The following is a 27,810-nucleotide window of genomic DNA, read 5'->3' on the forward strand; positions in this document are numbered from 1 at the left end:
CACAGGGATCTAAAATAAAGAGTGCCCTCCCCCTTGGGCTGGGGGAGCAGACCGCTGGCCACTGGGACCGGGAACAAGGAAGGTTCAGTGTGGCCCTCGTGTCCCACCTGCTGGACCCATCAATTCACAGTCTGGGAGCAGCCAGAGAAAGGCCAGTTTCCCCAGTTGATATCAACCTGGCTGCTGGGCATAGGTCTCTCTTGGGAGAGACCGTTGGGAGGGTTCATTTGGGGAACTTGGGAGGAGGAATTCTTAGGAGCATTGTTGTTGCCCTTAAAAGGAGGTGTGTGTGGTGGGGCAGGAGGTGGGGGACAGACAAGGAACTCAGACTGGACAGGGAGGGGAGGAGTTAGGGATCGGTTAGCCAAGCCAGAGAGCAAGAGTACAGGAGAACTTTCTAGAGGGAGGGAGTGCTAGAATCAGGCTGCGCTGGGCCTGGAGATGCGCCTTCAGAGATAGCCCCAAGTAGATGCAAAGCAGAGGAGGGGCCCTTCTGGAAGGCTTTTGCCCAAACCCATCTGGACAAAAGAAAGGGCTTTTCCAGGAAACAGGTCTGAGGTAGAGCCTGGTGCAGGATGGAGGGCCCCAGGACACCATAGAGGGGGTAGGCAGTGGCCAGAATGAGCAGGCTGAGACAGGAAAGCAAGCGGCTGGGGAGGAGTCAGAAAGGCAAGGAGTAAAAGGGGGTAGAGACAAAAAAGAGATGGAGGGGCCCATGAGACAGAAACGTGTGTGTGTGTGTGTGTGTGTGTGTGTGTGTGTGAGTGCGCGCGCGCACGCGCGCGTGCACGTGCGTGAGCATGAGACAGAGACAGAGAGAGACAGGCAGATCAAGACAGAGAGAGAAGAGGGAGGGAGGAAGAAGCAGAGAGAGAGAGAGAGAGAGACAGAGATTAGAGCGAGGGGCTGGAGGGAAACTTTCCAGGCCAAGTTCAGCCCAACACAGACAATGCAGACCTGAGCCCCTCGGAGCTTACAGCAGCGGCTGGAGGTCTTAGGAGTTGATGAATGTCTGTGTGGGGAGTGAATTTGGGCAAGAGGGTTATCCGTGGGGAGCTGAGAGGAGAGGAAAAGATTCCCCCCCACCTCCAGCTGCAGTTCAGTTCCGAGATGAACCCCCCTTTCCCCCGCTGGATGTGAAATCGCCATTTCACCCCGCCACACTTCTTAATTGTTGCAAAAATCATTTGTGAAATTGGTCTCCAACAGGCGAGAACCGCCACGCTCATTCCGACAGACACCCCCCTCCCTCCCCCTCCGCCTGCCCCGCGGGAGCCCACGGAATCCCCAAGCTGGGAAAAGTCAGGGTTGGTGCCTCCAGCAGAGGGTTTAGGGGAGCCTGTGAGGGGCCTCCCTGGTTATGGCAGGAACCAGGCGACGGGTTCGGTGCCCCCCCCCCTCCCCGCAACCCGCGCCAGATGCCTGGGGCTCAGTGTGCCCAGTCGCAGTCGACTGGTGGGCCCTGAGCCGAGGGGTCAGGAAGGCTGTGTGCTCTCCCCGCTCAGCTCAGAAGCCACGCGGACACTGGCCACAAAGTCAGTGAGGAGGGACTGAAGGTTCCAGGGTCCACGCCCCAGAAGACTTTCCTGCATCTGGGAACTGACCGAAAAGTACATTTACACCTTCCAGACTGCACTGAGAGCTAGCCATGGCAGCATGGAAGAGACCCCAAAACAGAAACACAGACACAGACCCTCCCTTAGAAACACAGAGCTAATCAGACTGGCCTACAGGAGACCTACACACAAACCCACCTTCACGAGGACACAGGCAAAGACACTCCTGGGTCCACCCACACGTCCAAGAGAATCAGTGCCTTGAATTCCTCCACGCCAGGACAGAAATTACTGATGAATGAATGAGTGAGTGTACAACATTTTTGTAATATATACGTGTATATGTGTGTGTGTTGTATGTGTATATGTGTGTGTGTTGTATGCCTATCTGTATGTGTATCTCAGAATATACATACATATATTAAATACATAGCCACCTCCAGGAGTCAAAGCAAACCAGACCCTCCAGCAAGACAAGAAGTAAAATGTCCCAAATCTAAGTCATTTTCCCCCAGACATACACATTGTGGCTTCAGACTTCGTCTCCCTGACCCTCTCTTGGTGGGGGCTATGGGTCCAGTGGGGTCCACCTCCAATGCAGAAAGGGGCCCAGAAAACCTTGTAAGTTCCCTAAGACTCAGGCAGCCTGGCACCTTGGCCTGGGCAAGGCACCCTGGTGTCCCCCTTTCCAATTCCAAAGCGACTTGCCCCCCCCCCCCCAGTTCAGCCACTGGAGGGTGTGGGTTTAACTGCTTTTCCGTAGGCCTCCGTTCCCAGAAAGCCTCCCCGCCAAGAGCCTGATGAGCCCCTTGTGCTGGGGGAGAGGGGAGTGGAGGGCGTCTGTCACACGCTGAGAGGGGCAAAGGTCACAGGTGAGGAAAAGGGAAGGGGAGGGGGCGCACTAGGGCCAGCCCGAGGAGAGCCCCCCAGGCCAAGACAGGGCTGACCCCAGGACCGAGAGAGGGCGGGCAGGGGCGGGTTGCGGGGTGGGGGCCGAGTTGGAGGGCTGGGTTTATTTTATTGTATCTTGCCTCCAGTGCTGGGCCGGAGACACTCTTTCCCGGGGGAGACAAAAGGCCTGCTGTCCTGGCGTCCTGCCCCGCTGGGAGGGCGTTTCGCCCCCGGGACTCGTGTCCCCGGGCAGGGGCGTCTGGTCACTCGGGCAGGGGAGAGCACAGAATTGCAGGACCTCTGATGACCACCCCCACTCCTGACCCTTTAATGGGACATGCCCCCCTCTAAATTCTGAGTGGAGCTCAGCATTGACGGGCCCAGCGCTCAAGGTGGAACCAAGTCCTAACCCACCTCCCTCCCAAGATCCTGGGGACCCACTCGCTGTCAGGCTCAGGGTGCGATGGACTGCCTGCTGGAAAGGGGTACCGGGTTGTGGCCAGGGGGCCTGAAGAGGAAGAGAAGTTTAAGCCCCGCTGGAGAAGGGTGAGGAGAAAGGGAAGAGGAGAGGGGGAGAGATTGTCCCTAACATTTGGCACAGCCAGTTTTCTAAGCACTCTGCTCTTCCCAGAGCTGCTGGAAGCAGAGCAAGAACCGGACACCGGGGCTGAGACATTATTTCACAGAGAAAGTCATAAACCCTTCCCTTGAAGTCACCCCAGGCCGGTCTCCCGTGTGCCTAGTGGCGGAAATTTCAGAGTGTGTGAGTTAGATGAAGGAGAGAGGCCATCAGCGGACTCTGACCCTGGGAGGCCAGAGAAAAGGCGAGAATCCAGAGGAGCCACCAACCCGAGGCAGACATTCCCAAGCAGCCGGGACGCTGCGAGGGCCGGCGGCGGGCGACCAGGGGGCCGGGCGCTGCGCCGATTTGGCCCATTCGTCAAAAGAAGACACTTGCACAAAGTTGGCCCCCTCCCCTTCTGTGCCCTCCCCCAGCCCCGGGGCCTCAGCTCCCTATGTGTTAACGGGCGGTTCAAATTCTCCCCCCCACCCCCGCAAAAAAAAAAAAAAAACGAGGTCGAGCCGGGGATTAGAAAAGAGAGGGAAAAAAAAATATTCGTTGGCGATTTCTTTTCGTTACTGGTCCTCCGCTCCCTTCCGCCCTGGCCCCCTTCCCTCCTCATGAATAAAAGAAAAGTCCGAACCTATCAGATCTCGTCCGCCGCCTCCCCCCGCGCCCCCCTCCCTTGCCGACCCTCTCCGTACTCCAGTGGAGCACTTCTGCACAACTTACCCAGCGGATCACTCGCCCCCTCGCTTCCCCTCTTCGCTTCCCAACCCCGTCACCCCCTGTCGCCTCCCCTCAAGCCCCGAAACTCGAGAGCCACCGCCTTCCCTCCCCGAGCCTTGTGGGGGGCGGGGTGCGAGCGCGGGTGTGAGAGGGAGTCGTGAGTGTGGTCCGGAGAAAGGCGTGGAGAGCAGTGCGGGGAGGGAGCGCGCGGGCGCGAGGAAAAATATATAAATAAATACGGAGGAGAATCCACTCGGCAGCCTCTGGGCGCAGAAACTTTGGCCCGGAGCGCGAGAGCGCGCCGCTGTCAGTGCGAGGCCGGGGCCCTGCCCTCCGGCCGCGTCCCCCCGAGTCCCGCTCGGCCGCCCGGCCTCCCCTCCCGGTTCCGCCCGGCGCGTCCGCCCGCACAACTTCTGGCCGCGCGGAGCGGGCAGAGGCGGACTTGGGGTTGCTGTGTTTGTTTGTTTGAACTTCCTTGTCACCACCTTCCCTCCCCCCCCAACCTCCGCCCCCACCTCGCCCCCCTCCCCAGCTTCTGGACGCGTTCGACTGCAGCCCGGGGTGGGGGGTGGGGGTAGGCAGCGTGTGTGCAGGGGAGGAGGGGGAAGAGGTTAAAAAAAGAGAAGTGGAAGAAGAAGGAAAGAAAGAGATCGCAGCGGGGGTAAAGGCGGCGGACGGGAAGCGATTTTGGCCGACGCTGGACTCGTCCGCGGCGCGCGCAGGCATGGCGGCCCTTCCCGGCACCGTCCCGAGGATGATGCGGCCGGCTCCGGGGCAGAACTATCCCCGCACCGGATTCCCTCTGGAAGGTAAGAGCGCCTGGGCTCGCCGCGCCTCCGCTCCTCCGCCGGGAACCCGAGGTCCTTGCAGAGGCAGCGATGTCCCGGGGTGGTGGCGGCGCCCGCGGCAGCGGGAAGGGAAGGGGGTCCCCTTCTCTTCTGGGGACCGAGTCCGGGGCGCTGGACCCCCGGAAGTTTCGGGGGCCGACACTTGTCCGTTTTTGCGCGGCTTTCGGTGACCGGCGGCCTTCCCCCGCAGGGCGGAACTCCCGGCAGATCTCGGCCCCGAGTAAATTTCAAGTCCTAGCGAATTTCAGGTCGTGGCCACTATTTTCAGACACTTTCCCCGCGGTTACTTTCTCAGCTCTCGGCGCTCGCCTGCTACAGCGCTTTCTACTCTCGGTTTTGAACTGTTCCTTTTTTCAGTCCTGGTATGGTCCTCCAATCCCTTTTATTTCGAAATACCAGCCATGTGCGGACAGCGTCTAGAAAGGCTATCCGCTTCTTCCAAAGCACCAGACAGAAATTCCTGCCTTTGGGTTACAAAACAAACTAATTTGAAATAATAAATAGTAACGATTTTTCCCCAAAAAAACTTTTCGCTTGGGCTTCGGAACTCCGCAACTCTCCTAGGAGAGACCCTCAGGACGGTGAGCGGGCACCGCAGTGTCCGGACAAGGGGAAAAGGTGAATTCTGTAATGTGTCCTCCGTCAGTACCCAGCACCGGGGGTGAGCAGAGAGGACTGGCAGTGCTCGGTTCCAGGCTGGAGGAAAGAGGGGGATCGCGCTGCCAAGACCCTTCCCTGCGTTTTGGTTTTGTTTTCTTCTTAAACTAACGGAAGGCCATCGACCTGTCAACAAACCCAGGGATCCCTGGGTTTCTGGGGGTGGGTAGCCCAGGGTGTCCTACAGAAGTGGTGAGAGATAGGTGCCACTTTCATTTTTTAATTACTCTTCTTGTAATTGTACGAGCCCCTTGTGCGTGAGGAAGAGTAAAGGAGGCGGGGAGGGGTGGGCGGGCAGGCAGCCTGCGATCTGGGGAGGGAGGGGTCCCTCTGGCAGCGAGATGGCGCGGGTCCCTGAATTAGACTGAGGCGAAGAGAGTGGCTCCGTGATCAAGTGCGCGCTTGCAGCCACGCAGGCGGGAGAGCGCACAAGCCCGGGGATTTGCCGTAGCACTCTCCTGTAGCGAATGCAAGTAAAACAGGCGGCCGAGGACGCACAGCGGATTAGAACAATATTTGCCCAACATGACGGAGAATACTGAGGAGAGCCGAGCGCCGGTCGCTAAAGAGGCTCTTGAATATAAAGTTGGGCGCTGGAGAGCTCTCCAGCGCTAATGGCATATCCCGCCGCGGAGACCGAGTGACTCTGACTTGGCGACGCACGATTTCTGATTAAATCCGAGGGTGGCTTCAGACACCTACTTTTACAAAGAGAGGTGGGGGGACCAGGCGCGCGAGGGAGGAGGCGGTAGGAACGGCTGGGCAGCCGGAGCCCCTTCTCGCCTCCTCCCTTCCAATTACACTGGCAGCTCCCTCCACTCCGGCGTCTGTGAAATCGTTCTAATCTGCCAGATCTCCGCAGCCGCCTGGTCCCCAAATTGGGGGAATGGAGGCCGGATTAGTGCACCGGGTGCCCCTCAACCTTCTGTGAGGAAATTGTGTAGACTTTGCCTTAAGGCTTCTGAGGAGCTCTCCTCTCCCAGGCACACTACAGCAGGGGTGCCTGTCTCCCCGGTTCCCAAAGTCCCCCACCCGGGGAGACGCTGGCCCATCCTGTACCACCCTCACAGAGCCTACAGGGACCGAGTCTGGATTTCTGAACCCAAATAAGTATTTGATATGGGAGCTTGCTGACAGCGGAGCATTGCCCCCAAATTGCCCCCAAACGAAATTAGAACTTTGAGAGGCGTTGGAACCATGGGGAGTCCCTCGGGGGACAGCCAGGTGACCCCAGAGGCAGTGACCAACAGCATCATGTCACCAGTTCCTCGCTGTTCAATTATAAGTAGGAAGACCTGCTGTCCAGGCTAGGACTGTAAATTCTGGTAATTAACCAGCCTCTTCTGGCTCCCCCCAAAATGGATCAATCTTGACCACTTAAGGCATGGAAATGACCAGTGAGAGGGGGCCACCTCTCACTAGCCATTGGCCTCCCTAAGAGGCAGGCAGACCTGTGTCCCAAACTGCATCCTGGGGGATGGAGCCACTGGACCCCCAGACTTCCAAGACTCCACCAGCCTCTTGGCTCTGCTCTCTCCCTCCCATTCACAGAAGCTTCAGATCCCTCATTCCCCGTACTGTGACAGGAGTGGGGGCACACAGCATCTGGGGGACTGAAGCCGCCAGCTATGACTCTCTCTATCCTCCTAGGACCCTCTCTCAGCTGACAGTTTTTTCCTGACCTCTGAACAGCCACACCTCCAAATGGGGGGGAACCCGCAGACCCTCTGTCAGGGGTCTTGGGGCTCACAAAACTGGAGTCAAGGGGCGTTCTCACTGTCTGATCCGCATTCACACCCCGTGCCTCTCTCCTTCCTCATTTCCCCTCACTCCTCCAGTGTCCACACCACTTGGCCAAGGTCGGGTCAATCAACTTGGTGGGGTCTTCATCAACGGACGACCCCTGCCTAACCACATCCGCCACAAGATCGTGGAGATGGCTCACCACGGCATCCGGCCCTGTGTCATCTCCCGCCAGCTGCGTGTCTCCCATGGCTGCGTCTCCAAGATTCTCTGCCGCTACCAGGAGACTGGGTCCATCCGTCCTGGGGCCATCGGCGGCAGCAAGCCCAGAGTGAGTGTCTCTGCTGCAGAACTGGCAGTCGGCCTTCCCATAGTTGGGGGATCCTGGCTGTGGCCCCTTTCACTTCCTTCTGTCGTCCAGTGCCACTGGGGTGTCCATATGCTTCTTAAGAAAAGTACAGGAAGAGAGTATCCTCACCCCCAGATATCCTCCTCATTATTTGGATTTCTAGGGGATAAGATAACTGAGGTTCCATGTTGTCCAGGACTTTGAGGCCAATGAGCCATCCCCTGGGCTGCTCCTACATCGGCCCAGACCACCAGCATCATCCCAGACCAGGAGAACTGTCCCCTCGGTCTTGCCTGATTAGTGAGTGGGGGGGTGGGATCCACCAATAAGGACTTTCAGGAGTCCTTATCAGGTCCTATCTTATTACCTGTCACTACCTTATGCACCGGGCTGCCTTCCTTGAAGGCAGGCACAGGTTTTGTGGAAGGGTAAAGCCAATCTCAGAAGGGGGGTCGGAGGGAGGGACATTGGATCCAGAGCCACCAGCCTGGCCCGGGGCTCTTGGGAGTTTGGTATTAAAAGTGCCTCCCTCTCCCCACCTCGTCTCTCTCCACTCCTGCTCCCCCACCTCCACCTCTGAAGCAGGTGGCGACTCCGGATGTGGAGAAAAAGATCGAAGAATACAAGAGGGAAAACCCAGGCATGTTCAGCTGGGAGATCCGAGACAGGCTACTGAAGGACGGACACTGTGACCGCAGCACGGTGCCCTCAGGTGAGAAGGCAGCTAGCTAAGCCGGGCACAGCACGGTCTGGCTCCGCTCGGGCTGTGCAGGGCTGGAGGTCGGACAGGACGGAAGGCGATGAATGATGGGGAGCGCCAAGGAAAGTTGTGAGGAAAGAGAGCAGGAGGGCAGAGTTAGAGCAAAGGAGGGAATCAAAACCGAAAGGAAAATGGAGGGAGGAGAGAAGGAAAGAAAGAAAAAATTAGGAAAGACAGAGAAAGGAGAAGGAAGAAAGACAGAGAGAAGGAGAGAAGGGAAGGATCTGTCCTAGGAGGGTTGATCTCCTTGGGCTCCCTGGACCCCTTTCCCCAAGTCACTCTTTCCTCTCTGTTAATGCCACCAGCTGGCAGTGGGTCCCAAATAGGGAGGCTCTCCACCACACTGCCCGTGAGGCAGCAAGCGGCCTGGGGTGGACATTCATGTGTGCACGTGTGCCAGGGGGGAGGAGGGCATCGAGGCATGCGAGATGGGGACACACACCTGGTGTAGGGGTGGCAGTCACAGGGGCTGGAGGGCCTCTGGCAAGGTCCTGGGGAAGTGGGCATGGGTGTGAGTGCATCTAGGGGTTGTGACCGTGTTAGGCACAAGTGTGTGCAAGGGGGAGCATAGGAATGCCACTGTGAGTGTGTCCCAGCGACTGCACTTGGCTGTAAATGCTTAAATGGCGGGGGGGAGGGGGGGGGTCAGTGGGTGTGAGTCCCCTTGCCGTGCGTGGCTCTCTCCCAGGGACCCAGGTCGCCTGGGTCCGCTGCCCCAACAACTTATACTTGCTCTTTTGCCTTTGAATTTCTGAGGTTTAGTGAGTTCGATTAGCCGCGTGCTCAGAATCAAGTTCGGGAAGAAAGAGGAGGAGGAGGAAGCGGACAAGAAGGAGGACGACGGAGAGAAGAAAGCCAAGCACAGCATCGATGGCATCCTGGGCGACAAAGGTAGGGACTCTCCGGGGGGGGGGGGGGCTCCACCGCCGAACCCCGCGTCCCCGCGCGAGACCGTGCGGACCGGTGAGTGGTTCGCTTCCGCCGCTCAGGGCTAGCGACCGCACTTTAGCGGGAGGACTCGCAGCCCCCCGGGGCAGCCGGGACCCTCCGGGTTTGCGGAGAGCGCCCCCTCGGTGCGCCCCGGACCAGGGCAGAAGGCGGAGCCGGGGCGCAGACGGGCCTCGGCGTCCCCGCGGAGCCGGCTGCAGGTTGGTGCACTGCGCGCCTCCGAGTGCGCAAGCCCCGCGCGCAGGGCCTGGCTGAGCGCTCCCGGGCGTGTGCCCTGCGGGGCCGGCGTTTTGGCGGCGAGTCCCTGTGTGGATCTATTATTTATAGGACGCTTGGACAAGGGGGCGGGGGGCGAGGAAGGAGGAGCCGGCCTACGGCTCCCTAAATGAATTTGTTAACCAGACCCGCACACGCTCTCTAAACGGTCCCTTGAAACCCTGCCTGACAGTTGACTGACCGCTGCAATCAATAAAAATTAGCGAGGGCCGCCGCCTAAGCCTCAGCCCGGCGTTGCCAGGGGCCCGAACCGAGACAGTGCCGGCTGGGTGCAGACGGGCGCACCGGTCAGCGCTTGCCTCTGGCGGGGCCAGGCGTGGAGGCCAAGTTCCCCCAAGGCCCAGGATCGGAGGATCTCTCAGGCGGGGAGAAAGCTTCCGCCGGCACCCACCTTCTCCCCTCGTGCAGCTCCGCCGCCCCGCCGGCTGGGGTCGGGGCCTTGCGCCCTGCTTTTTCTCCTGGTCGGCTAGGGAAGGCGTTTATCTTTCAAGCGCCTGCACGCCCGGGAAAGGGGCGTGTGCTTTTGTTTCTTGAGGGGTGTGGTGGGGGGAGTGTTCCACATTACCGGCCCCCCTGAACTTCTCTTTGAGACTTGGTCAGTGTGCCTTAAATGGGGGAAGGGGTTGAGAAACAGAAGTAGAAGGCCCAGAGTCACAAAGACTGGCTGGGGAAAAGAGGAAGCCCACAAACGGGCATGCTGGGAGGCAGCAGGCAGACGGGAAAGATAGTGGTCCGGCAAGCCTGCAAAGCGGTAGCTTTGGAAAAAGTGGGGGAGTGCCCCAAACTTGGAAACTTGCAAGGAGCACATTTGGCTTGAATTCCTTTCCAGAGGTGTCTCGAGATACCCCTCTTCTCGCTTTCCATGAACTCCTAGCCCAGGTCTCTCTCTCTCTCTCTGCAGTTGTCAGTAGTCTCCCAACCTTGAAGATGAACTTCACAAACAAAGCCCGCTTCCAATGACAACACCCAGGGAGGCCCAGCCCCCACAGGCCTGGTGGAGGGGGAAGGTGGGAGGAGGGGCAGGAGCAGCCCCTTTGAGAGAGGAGCCGAGAGCTGGGGAAGGGGCGGGCTATTGACATTCAGGGCCCCAAGTGGAGCCCAGTCCCGCCAGGGACAAAAGGGCGAGGGAAGAAAGGGAGCGAGCTGTGCCTGGCACCCCGCTGTGCCCGGCCCGCCTCGGAGCCCCGGGTCTTCAGTGGGAAGCCGCCTGGTGCAGCTCAGGAGCCCCTGGCTTGGACAAGGCAGCCCAGAGCCCTGGGACCCCTGCAAGGGCGGGGGGACCCATTCCTGACTTCAGTTTGTATCAGAAAGGGACTTGGTTGGGCTTCTTCTTTTTTGTGGGGTGGGACACGTTGAACTTGAAATGATCTTTCCTGGTGAAATACCACACAGCAGACTCCGTTTCTGAGAAGTACTGGGCAGAAGCAGAAGGAGGTTTGGTTTTATTTGCCGAGATTTTAGGGTGTGTGTGTGTGTGTGTGTGTGTGTGTGTGTGGCGGGGGTGGGGGTGCCCAGCTCAGTCTGTGAGGAAGCAAAATAGGTAAGTGTCTTCTGAGAAAGAAGGAAAAAAGAGGCAGGGGATAGAAAGCCTGAGCTTTGGGGATCTCTCTGGCTCCAGGGAGTTCGGGTGCTTCTGGCGTTGGCCAGGGTTTATAAAACCGGCTCACAGACAGCTTCGCTGGAGAGAGGATTTCCCTGCAGCAGAACCAGGAAGCTCCAAATCTCCAAGGGTTTAGAAGGAGCCTGCTGGTTCCAGACGGGAAGGCAGAGAGCACAGGAGCTGCAGAAATGAAACGGAATCCTTGGGTCCGGTATCCAGAGAGCCTGGCAGGTTTTGAGTGACAGTGGGCACATCCAACGCGGGGACCATGAGCTCGATGGCTGTGTAAAAATGCATGTGACTCTCCGTGTGGCTGTTTGCCCGTGGGCCTTTGGATCATTGTGCCGTGGGTCGTATTCTGTGCAGGTGGGGGTGGGGTTCTGCGTGGATGCGCAGGGTGATTGGATGCGGGTGTGAATGAGCAGAATGACAGTGGGGATGAGGGACGGTCGTCTGTCCCCCCCCCCCCCAACAGAACATATCAACCCCCTGAGTACCTGGGGGCAGTAGGCAAGCATCCCAGTGAACCACCCAGCTGGAACCTCTCCTCTCTCTCCCAGGCCCCAGCCATCAGTTTCATGGCCAAGTTAAAGAGGAGAAGACCTCCTAACCTCCACCCAAGTCGACCAGGTGGGGAGAGGCAGAGAAGCCTTAAAGGGCAGAGCAGGGGGAGGGGTGCACACCCACAAACTTTGTTTTGGTTTCTTGCTTGTGACAAACGCTTTCTCCGGAGGGGTTGCCCCTCTCATGGCGGGGAGCCTTCCAAGAAGGGGTTTAAGAGCTCTCCTCTTTAAGCGCTAAAGAGAGATCCCTCCCTGAGTCCGTTTTTCCCTATCGTCCGCTTGGCATTTAATAATGTTAAGACTTATTAGAGCTGGTAATGAAAACTGGGGCTGCTGAATAGGAAACTGTGTTGCAGAAGGGTGTTATAGCTCCCAGGCATGGTAAGAAACTATTTATCCGCAATCAGTCCTCACTCTCGGAGTTTGAAGCACAAACGTTAAGTTGAAGGGTTTTAAAGCAGATTAAATTGAGCCTTTATTTCTGTGCACTTTCATCTCTGAACAGCTCACTCCTGCTCCCCTTGGGCTGATATTCATGAGGCTGTTCATATTTTTTTTTTTTTTTGCTCTTATCCTTGTTAAGACTGAGTTATTAGGATTGTTGGTTGTGAGAATTTCAGACTGCAGCGGATAGGGGCTCCAGCCGTGCTCTGCTCACCTGGAGAGGGAAATGGACAGTTCCTTGCCCTCATCCACTTGGACTCTCTTCTCCTCACCCCTTCTCCGGGGACCAGGGGAAGACACAGGACAGAGACCCCAACCGGGAAAGGATTTAAGACGAATGGGAAAGGAAAAGCTTTTCCTAGTTTGAGCCCAGGGAGAGTCTGGTGGGAAATTTGAAAAGGGGTTGCAAAAAGTCAAACCGTTTCTCTGAGGGAAGAAATAGCAAAATAAAATAAAATAAAATAAAATAAAATAAAATAAAATAAAATGCAGTAACAATAGCAATAAACAATAAGAACACCAAAGCCTCGTGCATCTGACAATGTACAAACTTGGGCTGAAACTGACCAGATCAGACATGGGGCTCCACCTGGGTCTCTAGGGTACAATACCCAGAGAGGTCACAATTAATAGGAAATAATGGAGGGGGTCGCAGTATTTAAAAGAAGAAGAGCGAGCGTGCATTTCCTCTATGGGGAGAAGTGCCATGGCCAAAGTCCATCCAAGATTCGCCGACCTCCCGGGTTTGAAAGACCATCCCAGGTGGGGGCCGAAGGTGGTGTGTGTGAGGCAGATCTGGGTTTCTGTGCATTTTTCCTTCATTTATTTTTAAAGCAGCAAACGTACAGGTGTGGAGTGGGAGATGACGGAGAAGGCTCGGAAAGGGAGGGAGAGCCCGAAGTGTCGGTTTTAGACACTTGTAAAAGGAGGTGGGAAACAATTTAATTTGGCAGCGCCGCTAGCTGCTAATGCGGTTTTCGGTCGTTTGCTACCCTGGAGGAAGCTGTTTTGATTGTGTGTACAAGGACCTGCCAAATTTAATTAGGCTCCGGGGGAGCACATGAATAGGGGAAGGGGGCAAGGCTCCCCTCAGCACACACCGTTTATTTTTTTTTTTCCCCCAGCTTCACACCTGGAAGGGGCATTGTTTACCAGATAGGCAAGAGCGCCCGGCCGAGGGAAGGGGAGGAGGTGCAGAGAGAGGGGCCTGGGAAGAGGGAGCGAGGGAGGGGACGAAGATAGTCCATTTATCAAGAAACAATCTGCATTGATTTAAACCAACAAGTTCCCTCCTCTGTAAATGTGTGTTTAGAGAAAGGTAATTGACACTCCACCATATCAAAGGATTACCCCGGGTTGGCAATCTAATCAAACAGAGTCCAGGCGGGATTTGAGGCTGTTCAGAGTGGGATCAGCTTCGCATAATGGGGGCTCGGAGGAAGATGGGAGGGTGTCAGGCAATTCGCCGGCTTTAGGCTGCACTCCGCGGTGGATAGGCAGTGAGACCAGAGGGAGAGAGGGGAGGGGGCGTGGGGGATGGGGGGAGCAGAGAGGGGGCGAGCCCACACTGGGCTGACAAGACTCCCCCCTTTCTTCCCTCCATCCCCCCCGACCGAAGAAGAGAGCGGGGAAGGAGGGAGCTGAGACTCACGGAGAACAACAATGAGATAAGTATTACAAAGGCAAACACTGGCGCTCGCTCTCTCGCTCGCAGCCCCGGAACCCGCGGTACATAAACAAAGTCGGCAAACTGTTTGCCAGATAAACTCGTGCCTAAATCGAGTGTGACGGGCAAGGAGAGTAGAGACAGAAGGAGATAAGGTTGGAGGGGGAATGAACGAACGTAATCTAATAGAAGACATTTAGCAAACAAAGTTGAAACAAGGGAGAACAGGCGATCGGAAGGTAATTATCTGCCCCAGAGATGGAGGGAAGACTTTGGAGGGCTGGGGGTGCGGTGGCAGGGGGGGGGGGGAGGCAGGAGCCGTGCAAGAGCTGCGTGTTTGAGGGGGGTGTCTTTGGGACTCCACGGGGAACCGGGAGAGGGTCCCCAGGGCCTGCAGAGGAAGGGCTGGGCTCCCAGATTGAGGATCCCGCGCAGCTCCAGTCTCCCCGACGCGTTTCTAAACGGGGTGGGGGTCCCCCGCCGCGAAGGCGTGCGGGTTTTATGTTCACCTTCGGGCACGCACCGCCACACACCGGCTGTTTCGAGGCGTTTGTACCTAAAAGACTCGTGTGCGCGCGGCATAGCCGTGAAAGGAATTAGATATTTACCAGTTTGAAATAAGCCTGGCTAAGAAGAAGAGAGAGAAAGAGAGAGAGAGAGAGAGGGGGACATTGAAAAGACGAGGCTGGGGGAAGACTTCAAACGAATTCATCATTTGGAATGGTGGAGGGGAGATTTACCAGACAGTATTGGGAAGTTATTTAGATATTAATAACACATTTTCCTGAGGCGCGACCACGGCAGCCATCTGCGCTGCTCTCCGAGCTATTTGGCTGGGTGAAATATGGGCGTCTCAAATGTTGGGAAGAGATAAGGCAATCAGGCTAACCCTGGTCCTAAGACGCCATCACGGCGTTAAACCCGGATTAACCTCCCCCCACCCCCGCCGCCCCCTCCCCTTTCACAGCTTTCCAAATTTTTCAGTGGAATTTACATGGAAGGATTTAAAAGCACATATAACAGTAGCCTTAAAGCAATAAGGTGATTATTTGGGCTTTAAAAAAAAAAATGTCTTTCTGAAAATGATAGTTGTCACACACTACGTTTTATATAAATAATATTATATAAAAACATATATATTTTTATATACGGAGGCTGAGCAAATGGGATTTCCTACCAGGCTGCCTCTTTGGAGTTCCCGTTTGCCATCATTGGCCAAGTTGATGAGGGCTTGGTTCCTAATGGGCACCTATAGAAACTTGAAGTGGACCAGGCCCCTGGTTCTGGCCCCAGAGTTCGCCTAAAGCCAGACAGAATTCATACCCACAGAAGAGACCCAGAAGTGCCTGGTGAGGGGAAGCCTTCCTACTGCTAAGAGCATAGAAGAGAAGCCCCAAAGGGGAGATGCTCCAGGGACTTAGGGGCCTTGAAGGCCATGACTACGATGGGGGGGGCACATTCCAGGAATTCCAGAAAAATAGCTCTTCTGCCTCTTCTACCCCAGACTAATGAGGTAATTAGGAAACCCAGTTGGGGATGGGGATAAGAGGGGCTTGGAAGGTTCGGTTGCCCCCTTCGGTTTTTTGCTGTCGTACGCCTTCCTTCTCCCCCCCCCTCCCCCCAACTCTGGCTGAAAGAGGAAAAGGTGGAAGTGGGGTCAGCGCTTTCTGACCTGCTCCAGAGCGATTGGCCCCGGCTGGGGTCGGGCAGGGGGGAGGGAGGGAACTTGCCTTCCCAAATCGAATCAAGGCAGAACGGTGACCTAAGGGGGAAACTTCGCCATTAGTAGATAGATCTCTCCAAAACTTCAAACAAAGTGGGGTGGGGGTGGGGGTGGGGGGGAAGGAGTGGTGAAGCAGGGGAGGCAGAGGCCAGGCGGGGAAGGAGTCCGGAGAGTCAGCACAGAGGGGACCCGGAGACTGTGAAGGGGAGGGGCCTAGAGGAGGAAGAGAAAGGGTCGAGGGCAAAGGGGAGGCGGGGGCCAAAGGAAGGGGTGTAGGAAAGAGGAGGCCGGAGGAGGGTCGGCTGCACTTGCAACTTCAGCCTTCGGGGAAGAAGAAAGGTTTCCCCTCACTGCAGTTTGCGGAGGGATGAGGGGAAGGGTGTGTTCCCCAGATCAAGCCGCCACGAGGCCCCAAGGCATTCCAGGGCACCTGGGGTGCTCCTGCCTGGCCCTCTCTTGGGCACCTGAGGGAGGGCGGGTTTCAGGGACCCGCGGAGCTCTGCACGCTTGCTGAGGAAGGCTCCCTCCGGTTTCCCCGAGACTGCGGGGCAGCTAATGGTCCAAGTTTTGGTCACGGGGGCCCTGGCTGGGCGCTGGGTCTGAGCCCAGGTGGAGACCCCAGGGAGGGATGGCAGAGACCGGGGAGACGCAGAGCCATGGAGGTGGCACAAGGAAGAGTCAGAAAGGAGGAGACTAGCCAAAGAGGGGAGGGAGGGAGAACGCTGCGCGCTCCAGGAATCCACGGGAAGCAGGCCTAGGAGAACCTGCCCAGAGCGTTTGAGGACGCTGAGAAATGCGGAGGGACCGAGAGGGGCGCGGAGCAGCAGGCAGAAAGACAAAAGGACGCAGAGTCACCGAAAGGCTGGCCCGGGACAGGCAGATCAGGAGAAACCGCGGGACCTGGAGACAGCCCGCGGGAGAGCGCGGGCGGAGAGGGCGAGCGCGCAAAGCCCGGCGGCGGCGGGAGGCGGGCGAGCCGCTGTCGTCCTTTTGATCCTCGGCGGCTTCCCCTTATCAGAAGCGCTTTCGGTGACACTGGCACAAAGGCGGTTCATCATATTACAGCGCGGCCCGGCGGCTCGCTGCGATCCCGCCGCTTAATTAGAGGCGAGCGAGTCGGGCCAGCGGAGCGGGAGGGAGGCCGACCCCGAGGCGGGGGCCTGAGCTCTGCGCTCCGACCCGGGGCGCTGGGAAGGGGCCGGCCGAGAGCCTGACCCAGTCGGGACTAAGAACGAGGAGGGGGGAGAGCGGGAAACCCTTATTCAGAGCGCTGCTAAATAAACAGGCCTGTCGGGGTCGGGGAGGGGGGTTCGCTGTCGGGAGAGGGAGACTCGCTGCCTTCCGAGGTTTCGCAGCAGCCCCTCTAAGTTCTCAGGTCTGGGGAAGGGATGGCGTGCCGGCCAGCGTCCGCACTCCCGGGCTTCCCACGCTGCCGAGTGGGAGCTGAGTGGAGGCAAGGTTGCAACCCTGGAGAGCTGAAAGTTTCGTGCTGCTCTGGGCCCAGTTCACACCCGCAGGTTCCCAGTGGCTGAGAGTCCCGTTCCCTCCTCCGAGGGCATGCCCTGTCTCCATCTGAAGCCAACTGCGCTAGGCGGGAGGAATCGGGAGGTCAGAGTGCATTGCGGTGGGCCCAGAAAGGAAGGGTTCTCGAGTCTATCCTGCCCCTAGCTCATAGGCAATGTCATCTTGGACAACTTGCTCAGTTTCTCTGGGTCTCTGTTTTCTCCCATGAAAGCCAGAGAACTGGACTGAGTCAAAGATTCTTGTCCTTTGGGGGAACCCTAGACCCCTTGGAGAATTGGATAAAATTCGGAAAAACTGGCCAATCACACAAAGCCATTCAGATAGAATTTTGCCAACAGTATAAAGGGGTCTCTGGGTCTCTAGAGGCCACACCCCTTAGGAACCTTGCCTATGCAAGTTTCCCGGTGATTCCAGTGTGTGTCCCCTGGCCCCGCCCCCACTCAGCAGCTCAACCCCAGAGCAGGAGCCCAGGAGCTCAGGATGAGAGATGATGGAACTGGGGGGGCGGGGGGGGGCGGGGGAGAGTTGAGACTGAAAGCCTGTCCTCCATCTGGTCCTTGCTGCTTCTTTGCCTTTCAAAAACAGAGGCAGCAGAGCCCCCCCCACTCATTTGTTGGAAGCATCCTTTCTGAGGATAAAATGAGCACAAATGCTGTGTTCCCCTTTTTTCTGTTCCAGAAAGAAAGAAAAGAAAGAAAGAAATTAATTTGTTTCGAAGGGTCAATTTCTTCAGTCTATAAAATTTTGTTGAGCACCTACTATGTGCCGGGCATTGTGTTAAGCACCCAGGGGGTACCTGAGAAGTCAGGAAGGTCCCTGCCTTCAGAAAGTTTTGAGCCAGGTGGTTGAGACAGAAAATAAACAAGCTCAGGATAAACAGACCTGACTCAGGGCATGTGTTTCTGTGCATATTTACCTGGGTCTCCGTGTGTGCCTGCCCCCTTACCGGCTGGCTGTGTGCTCTGGTGTTTGTGAGTGTTGCCTTTGTGTGTTTGTGCAGATCTGCTGGTGTGTGCAACAATGGGCTATGTCTGGGGCCCGAGCCAGATTTGGCAAGGCAGCCCCCAACGCGGCTCTGGGAGCCATAGGCATCCGGCAGGGCTTGGAAGCAACCCGGGTTGGAGCTGAGCAGAGGAGGAAGGAGTAGCCAGGCGGCCGGGCTCCGGAGCCCCTTCCCTTCACTGTGCTCTTTGTTTGCCTCTGAAAAAAGTTCAAACCGACCCCAGGCCTGGGCAGAAAAAGGGGTGGGGCGTCGGCCCCAGAAGTAGCTTGGAAAACTCCACCCTGAACTTTACTGGGGTCTTTTCCATGGGACCCAGACCAAGTGGAGCCCCACTTAAGGGGCTACCTGTCTCTCCATAGGAAACCCCCCCCCTCAGTTGCTAGCCTCTTGGGGGTAACAGGTGGAGAGGGTCCGCTCCTGGTTCGAATTACAGTTGTGGGTCTCTAAGCGACTGGGAAAGGTGAAAAGAAGGCAACATTCAGGGGAATTTCTGTGGGGTGTCCTGTGTTTGGATGGTGTGTTGTCTTACTTCTGCATGGGGATTGTGTATCTGGGATCAAGCCCTTCGGTTCCCTGGAAACCTACCTGTCCTATAGTCTACACCACCGGCTTTATCTGATTTAGAGTTCACCTCTAGAGCAACAACTTTGGGGTTGGTAGAGGTCAGGGGGAGTTCTAAGGAACCGTCTAGAATATCTCATTCCTGGTGGAAGCCTGCAGAAAAGCTTCTTTCTCCTGCACTCTCTTGTAACCACAGAACCAGCTCCCACTGTTGGTCCAGCAGCAGAATGGGGGAACCTGGAACTTTCCAGCCTGACTTTGTATGAACCCCTCCCACCCCCTGTCCACCCCAACCCCACCGTGGTCCTTATCCTCGCCATTTTTTCTCTTTACCTGGAGAGCTTGAGCTTGGATTCACACTCTTCAGAGAACCGAAAGTCCAATAGGAAAAAAGAAATTCCAGTGTATGTGTGTGTGCGTGTGTGAGAAAGGGCACAGCTAGGAGATGCTCTTCTGCTTTCTTCTACTGATTTTTGCCCCCCTCTGCCCCAGTCTGTACCCCTTCCTCTATTATGTCTCTCCAGCTGCCGTCAAATGCCCGCCCTCTCCCATCTTTGGTGATGGGGAAGACTGAATCATCAGGCTGGTAGTTTCTGGGATTGATTGCAGGTGCTGGGAGTGAACCCTAAGAAAAGAGGTTCTGGAACTTTCTTTAATAAATGGAGGTGGATAACCTTCCTCTCTCCGGAGTCGAATTGTGCTCAGTTTGGGACTTTCCCTTCGATGGCCTATACAAGGGACAGGACAGCTGGTGCGCTCAGAGCTTTGCGCAGGGGTGGGGGTGGGGGCGGCGATTAGGCTTAGCACTGGTAAACGCGCCTTCCCCTCCCCCCTGCTAAAAGCAAACAAACAAGCAAACAAACAGAAACACCTTTCCCCCTTTTGGCTGCGTGGCAGATTTGCAAGCTGGGAGCTCGTCTTCTGCCTCAGGGAATTCCAGGGCCCGAGCCTCAGTTTCCCCATCTGATTAGTGGGGATAACCGCCCCTCCCCACCTCCTGGGGCAGGAGGAAATAAGGCCCTGGAAGGCTCCTTGGAAACTGGTCAGCGGGTCCCAGGAGGGGGAGAGGGAGGCTCCAGGAGTGTCTCCTCCCCCGGCCCCGTGCACCGCCGCCCCCTCCTTGGGCGCAGTCCCCGCTCGCGCCTCAATGGCCACTTTAGAAATACAAACAACTTTAGAAATAAAGTAACCAAACCCCCGAAAGGGGCTTTGAAGGGGCGAATGCCTGGTGGCACTTTACTATGGTGTGGGCCGAGGCCCCAGCCTAATCCCGCTTTCATTTTCACCGACGGCCGCGGGGGAAGCGCTCCCGGCCTCCCGGCCCCTCAGGAGGCTGATTAGGCCACAAAGGGCCCCCATTATCCCGAGAAGAAAACCGGGGGCGGCGCGGGGCGGGGGGAGCGGGGGGAGCGGGCCGCCCGCGCCCGGGCTATTGACTTAGTGGATGAAGTCAAGAGCGGGCACGCTGGGAGCCCCGGGGGAGGGGGACGGGGGCGCCGGGCAGGGGGGAGGGGCCGGGCCCGCGCGGGAAGGGGCGGGGAGACCCGAACAAAACAGCACGCACAAAACCCTACAACAAAACCCAAGCTGCGGGCGAGGGAAGCTGGCGGCGGAGGGCTTCGTCCCGGGCTTCTGCTGGGTCAGCTGCCCCAGGCGGGCGGCCCGTGGAGGAGTGGGGTGCGGGATGGAGGAGCTGGGCCCGCCCGGAAAGGGAGTCGGTGGCTTTCTTGGGAGGGGTGCGGGGTTGGGGAGGGAGAAAGTCACGGGGCCGGTGAGATTGGTGTGTCTGTCGCTGAGCAAAGTGGTGGTGGCTTGGGCACGAGGCTCTGGCTCTCAGCCGCTCCCTTCCTCCTCGGTGAACCTGGGGAGCTGGGTCCAGTGATGGGGACATCTGGTGGGCAGAGGCCACTCCTCTGAGATGCTCTCGAAAAGGTGCTTGAGTTAGGGCTGCTGGGGAGGAGGGGGTTGAAGGACAAAGACGAGCCCCCTCCCCAACCTGAAAGATCCGGGCAAGTTTGAAGGAGGGACCCCCTCCCCCCAAGCCTCAATGCTCCTGCAACACCGTCCCACGCATCCTGAGCCTTTGGCTCAGGTCATGATCCCGGGGTTCTAGGATCAAGCCCCACATCTGGCTTTCTGCTCAGCAGGAAGCCTGCTTCTCCCTCTCCCTACACACCTCCTCCAGCTTGCACTCTCTCTCTCTCTCTCTCTCTCACTCACTCTCTCTCTCCCAAATAAATAAATAAAATCTAAAAAAAAAAAGAAAAGAAAAAAGAAAAAGAAAAAGAAAAAGAAAGAAAGAGGAAGGAAGAAAAGAAGTAAGTGGGCCCTGCAGGCAGCTCTTCAGTCAACGGAGGGCCAGGGGAAGAAGGCAGAAACAGCCAGCTCCTGGGACCCAGTAGACCCTGCTAGATGTGCGGAGGGTCGTTCCTTCCTGGGTGAGCTCTTTCCCCTCCCAGCTTTGGTGGGCAGGGTGGGGACGGTCCGGGTGAGCCCTATTCGGTGATTGAAGGAGATGGCAGAAACCTCCTACAGGTGTCGAAGAGGCTGAGGAGGGTATGAGACACAGTCCCCCCCATCACATTCCCTCCGCAAGGATAGCTGCCCCCATTCGCTTGAAATAGGGGTTAGGTCTAGGCACTGGCTAGAAGGACTTGGAAGATGCTTTGAAGGCATCTCGGCTCTTCATCCATTCATCCCTCAATGGTCTCTGAAGTCCTGCTTCCTGCAGGCTGCTGCCCTGGGGTGGGGGTGGGGGTTATACCCTTAGAGCCCAGGCTGTGGGCCCCTCCAGGCTGAATTAAGAAGTTAGTACTTGTTCTAAGTGCGGTGGGGAGCCCGGGAAGATAGCGCAGCTGGAGAGGGATGGACCGCAGAGAAGGGACTGGAGGGTGTGGGGGGGGGGCAGCTAGGATCTTAGGGTTTCGAAGGGAGCAGGGGAAAGGTGCAGAGAAGGTGGAGAGCAGAGCATGGGGAGAGAGATGTCGAGGAGAGGTTGCCCTAGCCTGAGAAGGAGGGAAGGCGGAGAGGAGGCATTGTTCAAAGTACCTCCCCCTTTACCGGATGCCTTGGGGTGCTGAACCTGTGGCCCCGGAATTAGGGGACTCCAGGGTGAGATCCCCGAGGGTGAGTCAGAGTTGAACAGGCCTTAGAGCTCATCTGGCCATTTTACAGATGGAAAGGCTGAGGTCCAGAGAGTGTGGCATGAGTGAGCCTGGAGGAGGGAACGGTAGCTCTGATTCGCTGGCAGTTGCCTTCATAGAGGAGCAAAAAGTGCTGGTTGAAGTCTTGCTTCCAGGAGCTCAGGAGGCCCAGGGTGAGGACATGGGAAGTCTGGCATCTGTCCATCCCTGCTGCCTGTCACCCTTTGTGCTTAATGTGATGCCTGCTTTTTGTTGTTGTTGTTGTTCCATTTCACAGAGGGGGAAACTGAGGCTTGGAGAGATTTGCTCAAAGAAGTAGGGAAAGGAGGGTTTTCTCCTAGTAGGACCCCAAGACCTTTACCCTCAGAAGCCTGAAGGGCACAAGTCCGGCCACTCTTCCTGTCCCATCGGCAGAGCTGCAGCCGCCAGCCCCTGCCCCCATTCTTCAGGAACCCTAGATCCAGGCCCAGGGGAGACTGTGGCTCCAACCAGCATCCCCCCACAACTGCCCACACTCCCAGCACCCATAGCACCTGCTAGTATTTTGAGACCAGACAGATGTCACAGACTTGGCCACCTTCCTGGGAAGAGTTCTTGTAGCAGCAAGGACAAATAAAACCCAGAGGGAAAGGAATGGTGGTACCCAGTTTGGGGGCTAGGGATGGAGTTCAGACCCAGTGTGAATGGGTCTCCCCGGGGAGAGGCCCAGGCTGTGATGCTAACTGCTGTGTAACCCTCGACAAGCCACTTAATTTCTCTGGTCCTTGCCCTTGTGTCTGAACAATGGCAAGGCACAATCAGTCTAGTAACCACTCAAAGTGAGTTCCGTGGAGCCTTGGCTCTTTTGAGCAGGTAGCAGGGGAGGACCCTTGGAGCTCTGAGCCTCTAGGCATGTTTGCACTGAAGGGAGGAAGTCAAAACCCAGCTGTGTTCCCCTTTGACCGAGGGAGCTCTGGTGAGGCAGGGCTTTGTCCCAGGGCGGAGCAGGGACTACTTCCAGTGGAGGAGGGGGAGGGCGGGAGGAGCTCTCTGTTTGCGCCAGGAATCAGAGCCCGGGGCTGTGGTTATTGGTCTTCAGAGATAAGCTGATACTGCTTATCTTGTGACAAATGATTCTGCTCCTCTTCTAGTCCCTGCATTAGGGAACTTTCTCTCCTGGCTAGGAGGTCTCTTCGGAAGAACAGGCAGGGCTGGTCCCCAGACACTGGGTACCTTTTGAGTCCTGGCTCAGCTTGCTGTGTGAATAAGGGGCCATTACCCTCTCTGTGCTTCACTGGCAGCTACTGGTGGTGTGGCTGGATTTCAGTGCCATCCCAGGGTGGTACGGGAAGGAGGATTCAATGCAGAATAATTCAATGCAGAGTGTGGGAGATGGAAAGATCCAGGAGCCAGGACGGCCAAAGGGGGTGTCCCAGAGTCATCCTGGTACTTTGGCAAAGGGTGCGCACAAGAGCACTTTCTTGATTTGGAACATGAGAGAGGAGTGACTTTTGGGTTGAGCTGCCCTGGTCCTTCTGATGGACACCCCAGTTGGCAGCCACTGGCCCACCGCAACACCCCTACTTACAAATGGAGAAACTGAGGCCCAGAGAGGGGAAGAAACTTGTTCCTCGTTGCACAGCAGATAGGGAACAGAGTCAGAGCAGGGACCTGGTCTCCAGACTGCTCAACCAGGTGCCGTGAATGAACCGTTCTTCCAAAGTCACTGGGTCCCTCACCTTTTATTACTGTCACCTGCCCCAACGGAGGGTCTGACCGGCAAGGCATCATCCCAGGAACAAGGGGACTGTAAGGATAAGACCCCTGCCTTACTAGGCACTGGCTAGAAGGACTAGCCATTCAATGGGGGCCATTCACACTGGGTCTGAACTCCATCCCTACCCCCATCCCTGCCATGCCAGACTCCTGCCCACACTATGGGCACGGCCACCCAGACACTCCCTCTCATTTCAGCTCTGGGCCCAGCTCTTGCATCCAAAGGGAGCGGTGGGCAACAGCAGTAGCCCTGAACTCCTAATCAGCAGGATCCCACAGTGGGTCCCCTGGCCTGCTTGCTCTCTGAGCCTTGGTGTTTCCACCCATCCCTTGGAGATACAAACTCCAAAAGGAGACAGGAGCGGAGACACAGAAGAGGGGGCTGGCACCCAGGATGTGTGTGATCAAAATGAGGTAAAAGGACTGAAAGCAGTGGGTAGGGAGCAGAGGACCCATAGAGGCTCCTAAGATAAGAATTTCCCAAATCAAATGCAGATGGTGTTATCAGGACCTCGAAGATACATATGCATAGTTCTCCATAAAGATTTACTACCGAAGTCATAGGTACCTGTAAAATTTCAAGTTGTTTTTTTTTTTTTTTTAAGCAGACAAAATAAAAATGGAAAATCTTTCTACTCCCCCCGAGATGATCTTGTTGAGTTTGGCAGTATCGCTGTCTGGATTCATGGGTCCTTATCTGTATCTGTATCTAAGCATCCAGCAGCGAGTCTAGATAGAGACCTGGGTAGTTAAAGTGGCAGGGTAGCAACTGAAGCTGGGGACACTAGAGACCCCGGGGGTGAGCGCGAGACCCTAGAATTGAATTCAGGTATAGATATGTGTATGTACACATGCATTTCCCTGGGATCTTTAGTTTTCCTGGGTCTCTAGGGCTCGGGTCCCTAAAAGGTTAAGCACCTTGCGGTAGGAGATTTGCAGCTGTTTGTCCTCTCTAAGGAGGGGCAACAGAAGCTCCCAGTCCGCCCCCAACTCCTCCCCACTCCTCCCCAGGGCCCCTCATCACCTCTCCCCTCCTCCTTTCTGTTGTGCACCTGCCTGGGCTTCCGGTCTCCTCTGCTTCAAAGCGGCAAGCTAGGCTTTACCTGCCAGAGCCTCCAAAGGGGAAGTGGCATTTCAGGCACTTAATTAGACCCAGGACAAGAATAGAGGCTGAAGGTCTGGTCAGGCCAGGCAGGATTGTTGGGGGGATTAACACCCAGGTAAACCCATCAAGGCTCACCCGCCTCTTAGCCGGGGCACCAAGAGAATCCCAGGCCGGCAGTGGACAGGCTGGGCCAACAGCTGGAAATCGCATTCCCCAGGTGGGGGGGCGGGTCGACGTGTGTGCAGGGAGGCCAAGGCCTGGGAGGAGAAGGGAGGCCCCCTCCAGCTGCTGCCTCCACCATCTTTCTTCCCCTCCCGGCTCCCTAGTGCCCCAGGAAGGCGGAGCTAGAACTACCCTTTTATGCCCACAGCGATGATGTGCAGAGCATCTCCTGTGTGCCAGACACATAGTTCTAGGGGCTGGAAGCACAGCCTCGAAATGCACAAAATGCCTCGGCCCCGGGGGATGCTGATGCCTGGGGGGAGGGAGGCAGTGAGCAGGTTCACAAACCAGGGAACACGTTCAGAAGTGCACAGGGATTGGGAGAACAGAACGCAGAGTCACCATAGAAAGTGGCCGCCTGGGGAGGTGATGGGTTAGCATGGAGTCCTCCCAGAGGAGGTGATATTTGCTCTGAGAGCAGGGTAGTAGGAAAGCAGCTGCCGTCCACTTAACATCTAATACTCAGAAGCCTAGCCCCGCGGCAGGTGACCTGTGCCAAGCATTGAGTTAAGCACTTCTATGAACCCACGCAGGACGCCTTATGTTAAAATACCCATTCATAGATACAGAAACTGAGGCATGGGGAGATGCCTAGACCCCTGCACAGACAGGCAGGTACGTCTCATTGGAAGCCTGTATGATATTCTCAAGGTGCCCACTTCCTGCAACATACAGGTCCAGAGCAAGTGTTCTATTTGCTTCCTGTCTCCTGAATCCCCCCCCACCATCCCAGCCCTACCCCACGGGGATCTAGTATCCCGATTTTGCAGATGAGAGCAGAATTCAGAGATGTTTGCTCCAGCCCCTAGAGTCACACAGCCAAGTAGCAGAACCAGGCCTGGCCTGCAGGTCCCGCAAACTCTTCCTGCCGTGATGCACCAGCTCTGTGGTGGGCACCTGACTCTGGGATGTCCTCCTGGCAGACTCCCTGTGTTCCTGGGAAGTGGCTTCCCTCTCTCCGGAGCCAAGGGCTTGTCATTAACCCAAAGATTCTGCAGGAAGGCTTACAGGCGTGTCTTCTCGCAGGAGTGTCTTGCCCGTGTGCATGACTTGCATTTGGGATTATGAATGGAGAAATCCCAGTTGGCCTTAGGAGTGTGTTGAAAGGGAGACATTGGGACTCTGTTGAGGGAGTGTCCGTTCTTGTGTGTATTTTGCTGTTGGAACTGTCCTGTGTACTCACAGCTGCTAACGGACCATCTTTTGGAAGCCAGGAAAGGAGAGCGCGGGTCCTGGTTAGATTGAGTAGGCTGGGGTTGGGGGTGGGAGTGGGCGGCTCTGTCTTCTTCTGTTGGTCCGTGTGGGTAACTCTTTCCCCAGCTCCCCAGAAAGGTTTAAGTGACAACAAAAGGTTTAAGTGCCAGGGAGAGCCTGGGGGATGTATATACATGCGGTCACATGCATGTCCCCCTTCTCCTCGTGGTGTCTCAGCCTCTGCCTCTTCCCCAGGCCCCCAGCCCAGCCCTGTTGCACGCGGGCCTTTCATTCTCGGGACTGCAAATATGTCAAAGCTTAACACTGCAGCTGGCCACGGCCCTGAACAATGGTGAGACCTAGGAAGTGCAGAAGTAGCCGGAGAGACAGGACAGCCCCGTCCAGAGATGTGGTTCACAGGGTCTGCCCACTTGACTCAGTGTGACCCCCGCTCCCAGCCCTACCCCAGCTCCATGCTCCCAGCTGGAAAGGGAAAACAGTCTGTAATGAAATTCTCTCTGGAAAGAACCCTTCCCACAAAGTGCCCCACACTGGACCAGAGGTTAGGGGAAGCTTAAAGGAGGGGGTGCCCCCTCCCAGGGAGAAATAGCCAATAAAGTAGCACATGAGAAAGGGAGCAGGAGCAGGGGGGGGGGGAGCAGCTGGCATCCCACCCAGACCCTGCCACCCAGCCTGAGAGGTGTCCCCTCCAGCTCTGTTTTCCTGAACTCAGACGACAAAACACGACAAAATAAATAAAACCAAAGCACAGGGATGTAATGCCTTTTTCCTTCCTGAATCTCCGCTCACCCACTTCCTCCTGGGGAGCTGCAAGGGAGACAGATGGCACCTGAGAACGTCATGGGCTGCCCGGGCTAGCAGAGGGGGAAAATACCAAACAATGCCGGCTGGGCTCCTTGCAAGGCTGCAAGAATTAGACATGAAGAGGTCATGCTCCCCCTCTGCGGGGATGCAGCTCTGGGAGGCGAGCCCGGGACGGAGGAGGACAGGAGGACCTGCCAAGTGAGGGGCGCAGCTCCCGGAAGCCCCACAGTCCCGCCAGTATCACAGGTCTCGCTAATCCCATTTTACAGATCAGGCAGCTGGGGCTCAGAGTTCCTAAGATCAGGACTCGAGAAAGAGGCAGAAGGAGTTAGAACCTGGCCTCTTCTTCCTGCTTGGGGTCCAGGACTCATGTCAGCCCCTGGGTGGCTCAGGAGGGGCCGCTCCAGGCGAGAGCTAATCTTGGTTTGAACCTGCCTGTCCTGCCACAGTGGCATCTGCTCCGACGCCAGAATCGCATATGCACCCCTTTATTTTCGGCATAAATTTTAGGATTTCATTTTGACTGTTATTTTGTCAGGAGCTGGTCACATTTCTGCAAGCTCCTTCCCAGTTCATCTCTCCGTAAAAAATAAATACCATTTTAAACAAAGACGACATACTCCCTTCCCGCGGCCAGAAGCTGGTCTCCCTGGATTCCAGTTTCCACGGTCAGAAACAAGGGCTGCGGGCCTGTCCCAGCCCGGGCCTGGGGAAGCTTAGAAATGCAGGTGGCGAGTCCCCTCCGCAGATGAAGCCACTTAATTACCACACAATCAATATGCAAACAAGTGCCAAACTGGGTTTGAATCAAATTTCTCATTGGGGACCCAGTGGGGGAGGAGAGCCCAGAAGAAGGGGGGCCCATCAGGGGTGGGCTGGCAGGGAAGGGGACCGCAGGATAAGGAGATGGGCTTCGGCGGGGACCCGGGCGCCTGGGGGCCACTCAGAGGTCCCCCGGAGCCCTCCCGGTGTCTGGCGTGGGGCCCGGCTCCCACTGAGGGGAGCCAGGGTCCATGGCCCAAGGCTGCCGTTGGCGGGAGGTTTTCCAGACCTGTCAGCTGAAGTCTGGCGGTCTCCACTAATTCATTTGACTCGGAAATCTCAAATTGACCAGGTTCCCCCTCCCCTCTTTAAAACAAACTCATTAAACTTGTCAACACTCA

General features: G+C 56.7%; 1 protein-coding gene across 2 annotated transcripts in view; it reads left to right on the forward strand.

The window, feature by feature from the left end:
• Positions 1 to 4,462: 4,462 nt before the first annotated feature.
• The window catches only part of PAX7 (paired box 7), a 94,879-nt gene continuing 71,531 nt past the window's right edge, over positions 4,463 to 27,810 (forward strand). Inside the window, exons 1-4 of one of the 2 annotated variants that reach the window (XM_059136671.1) lie at positions 4,463 to 4,547; positions 7,082 to 7,317; positions 7,918 to 8,047; positions 8,852 to 8,986. In XM_059136671.1, the coding sequence (XP_058992654.1) occupies positions 4,463 to 4,547; positions 7,082 to 7,317; positions 7,918 to 8,047; positions 8,852 to 8,986 (586 nt within the window). The remainder of the gene's footprint in view (positions 4,548 to 7,081; positions 7,318 to 7,917; positions 8,048 to 8,851; positions 8,987 to 27,810) is intronic. The other variant, XM_059136673.1, reaches the window with a different exon arrangement.

The sequence above is a fragment of the Mustela lutreola genome, chromosome 10, assembly GCF_030435805.1.
Source record: "Mustela lutreola isolate mMusLut2 chromosome 10, mMusLut2.pri, whole genome shotgun sequence".
In the NCBI taxonomy this organism is placed as follows: Eukaryota; Metazoa; Chordata; class Mammalia; order Carnivora; family Mustelidae; genus Mustela; species Mustela lutreola.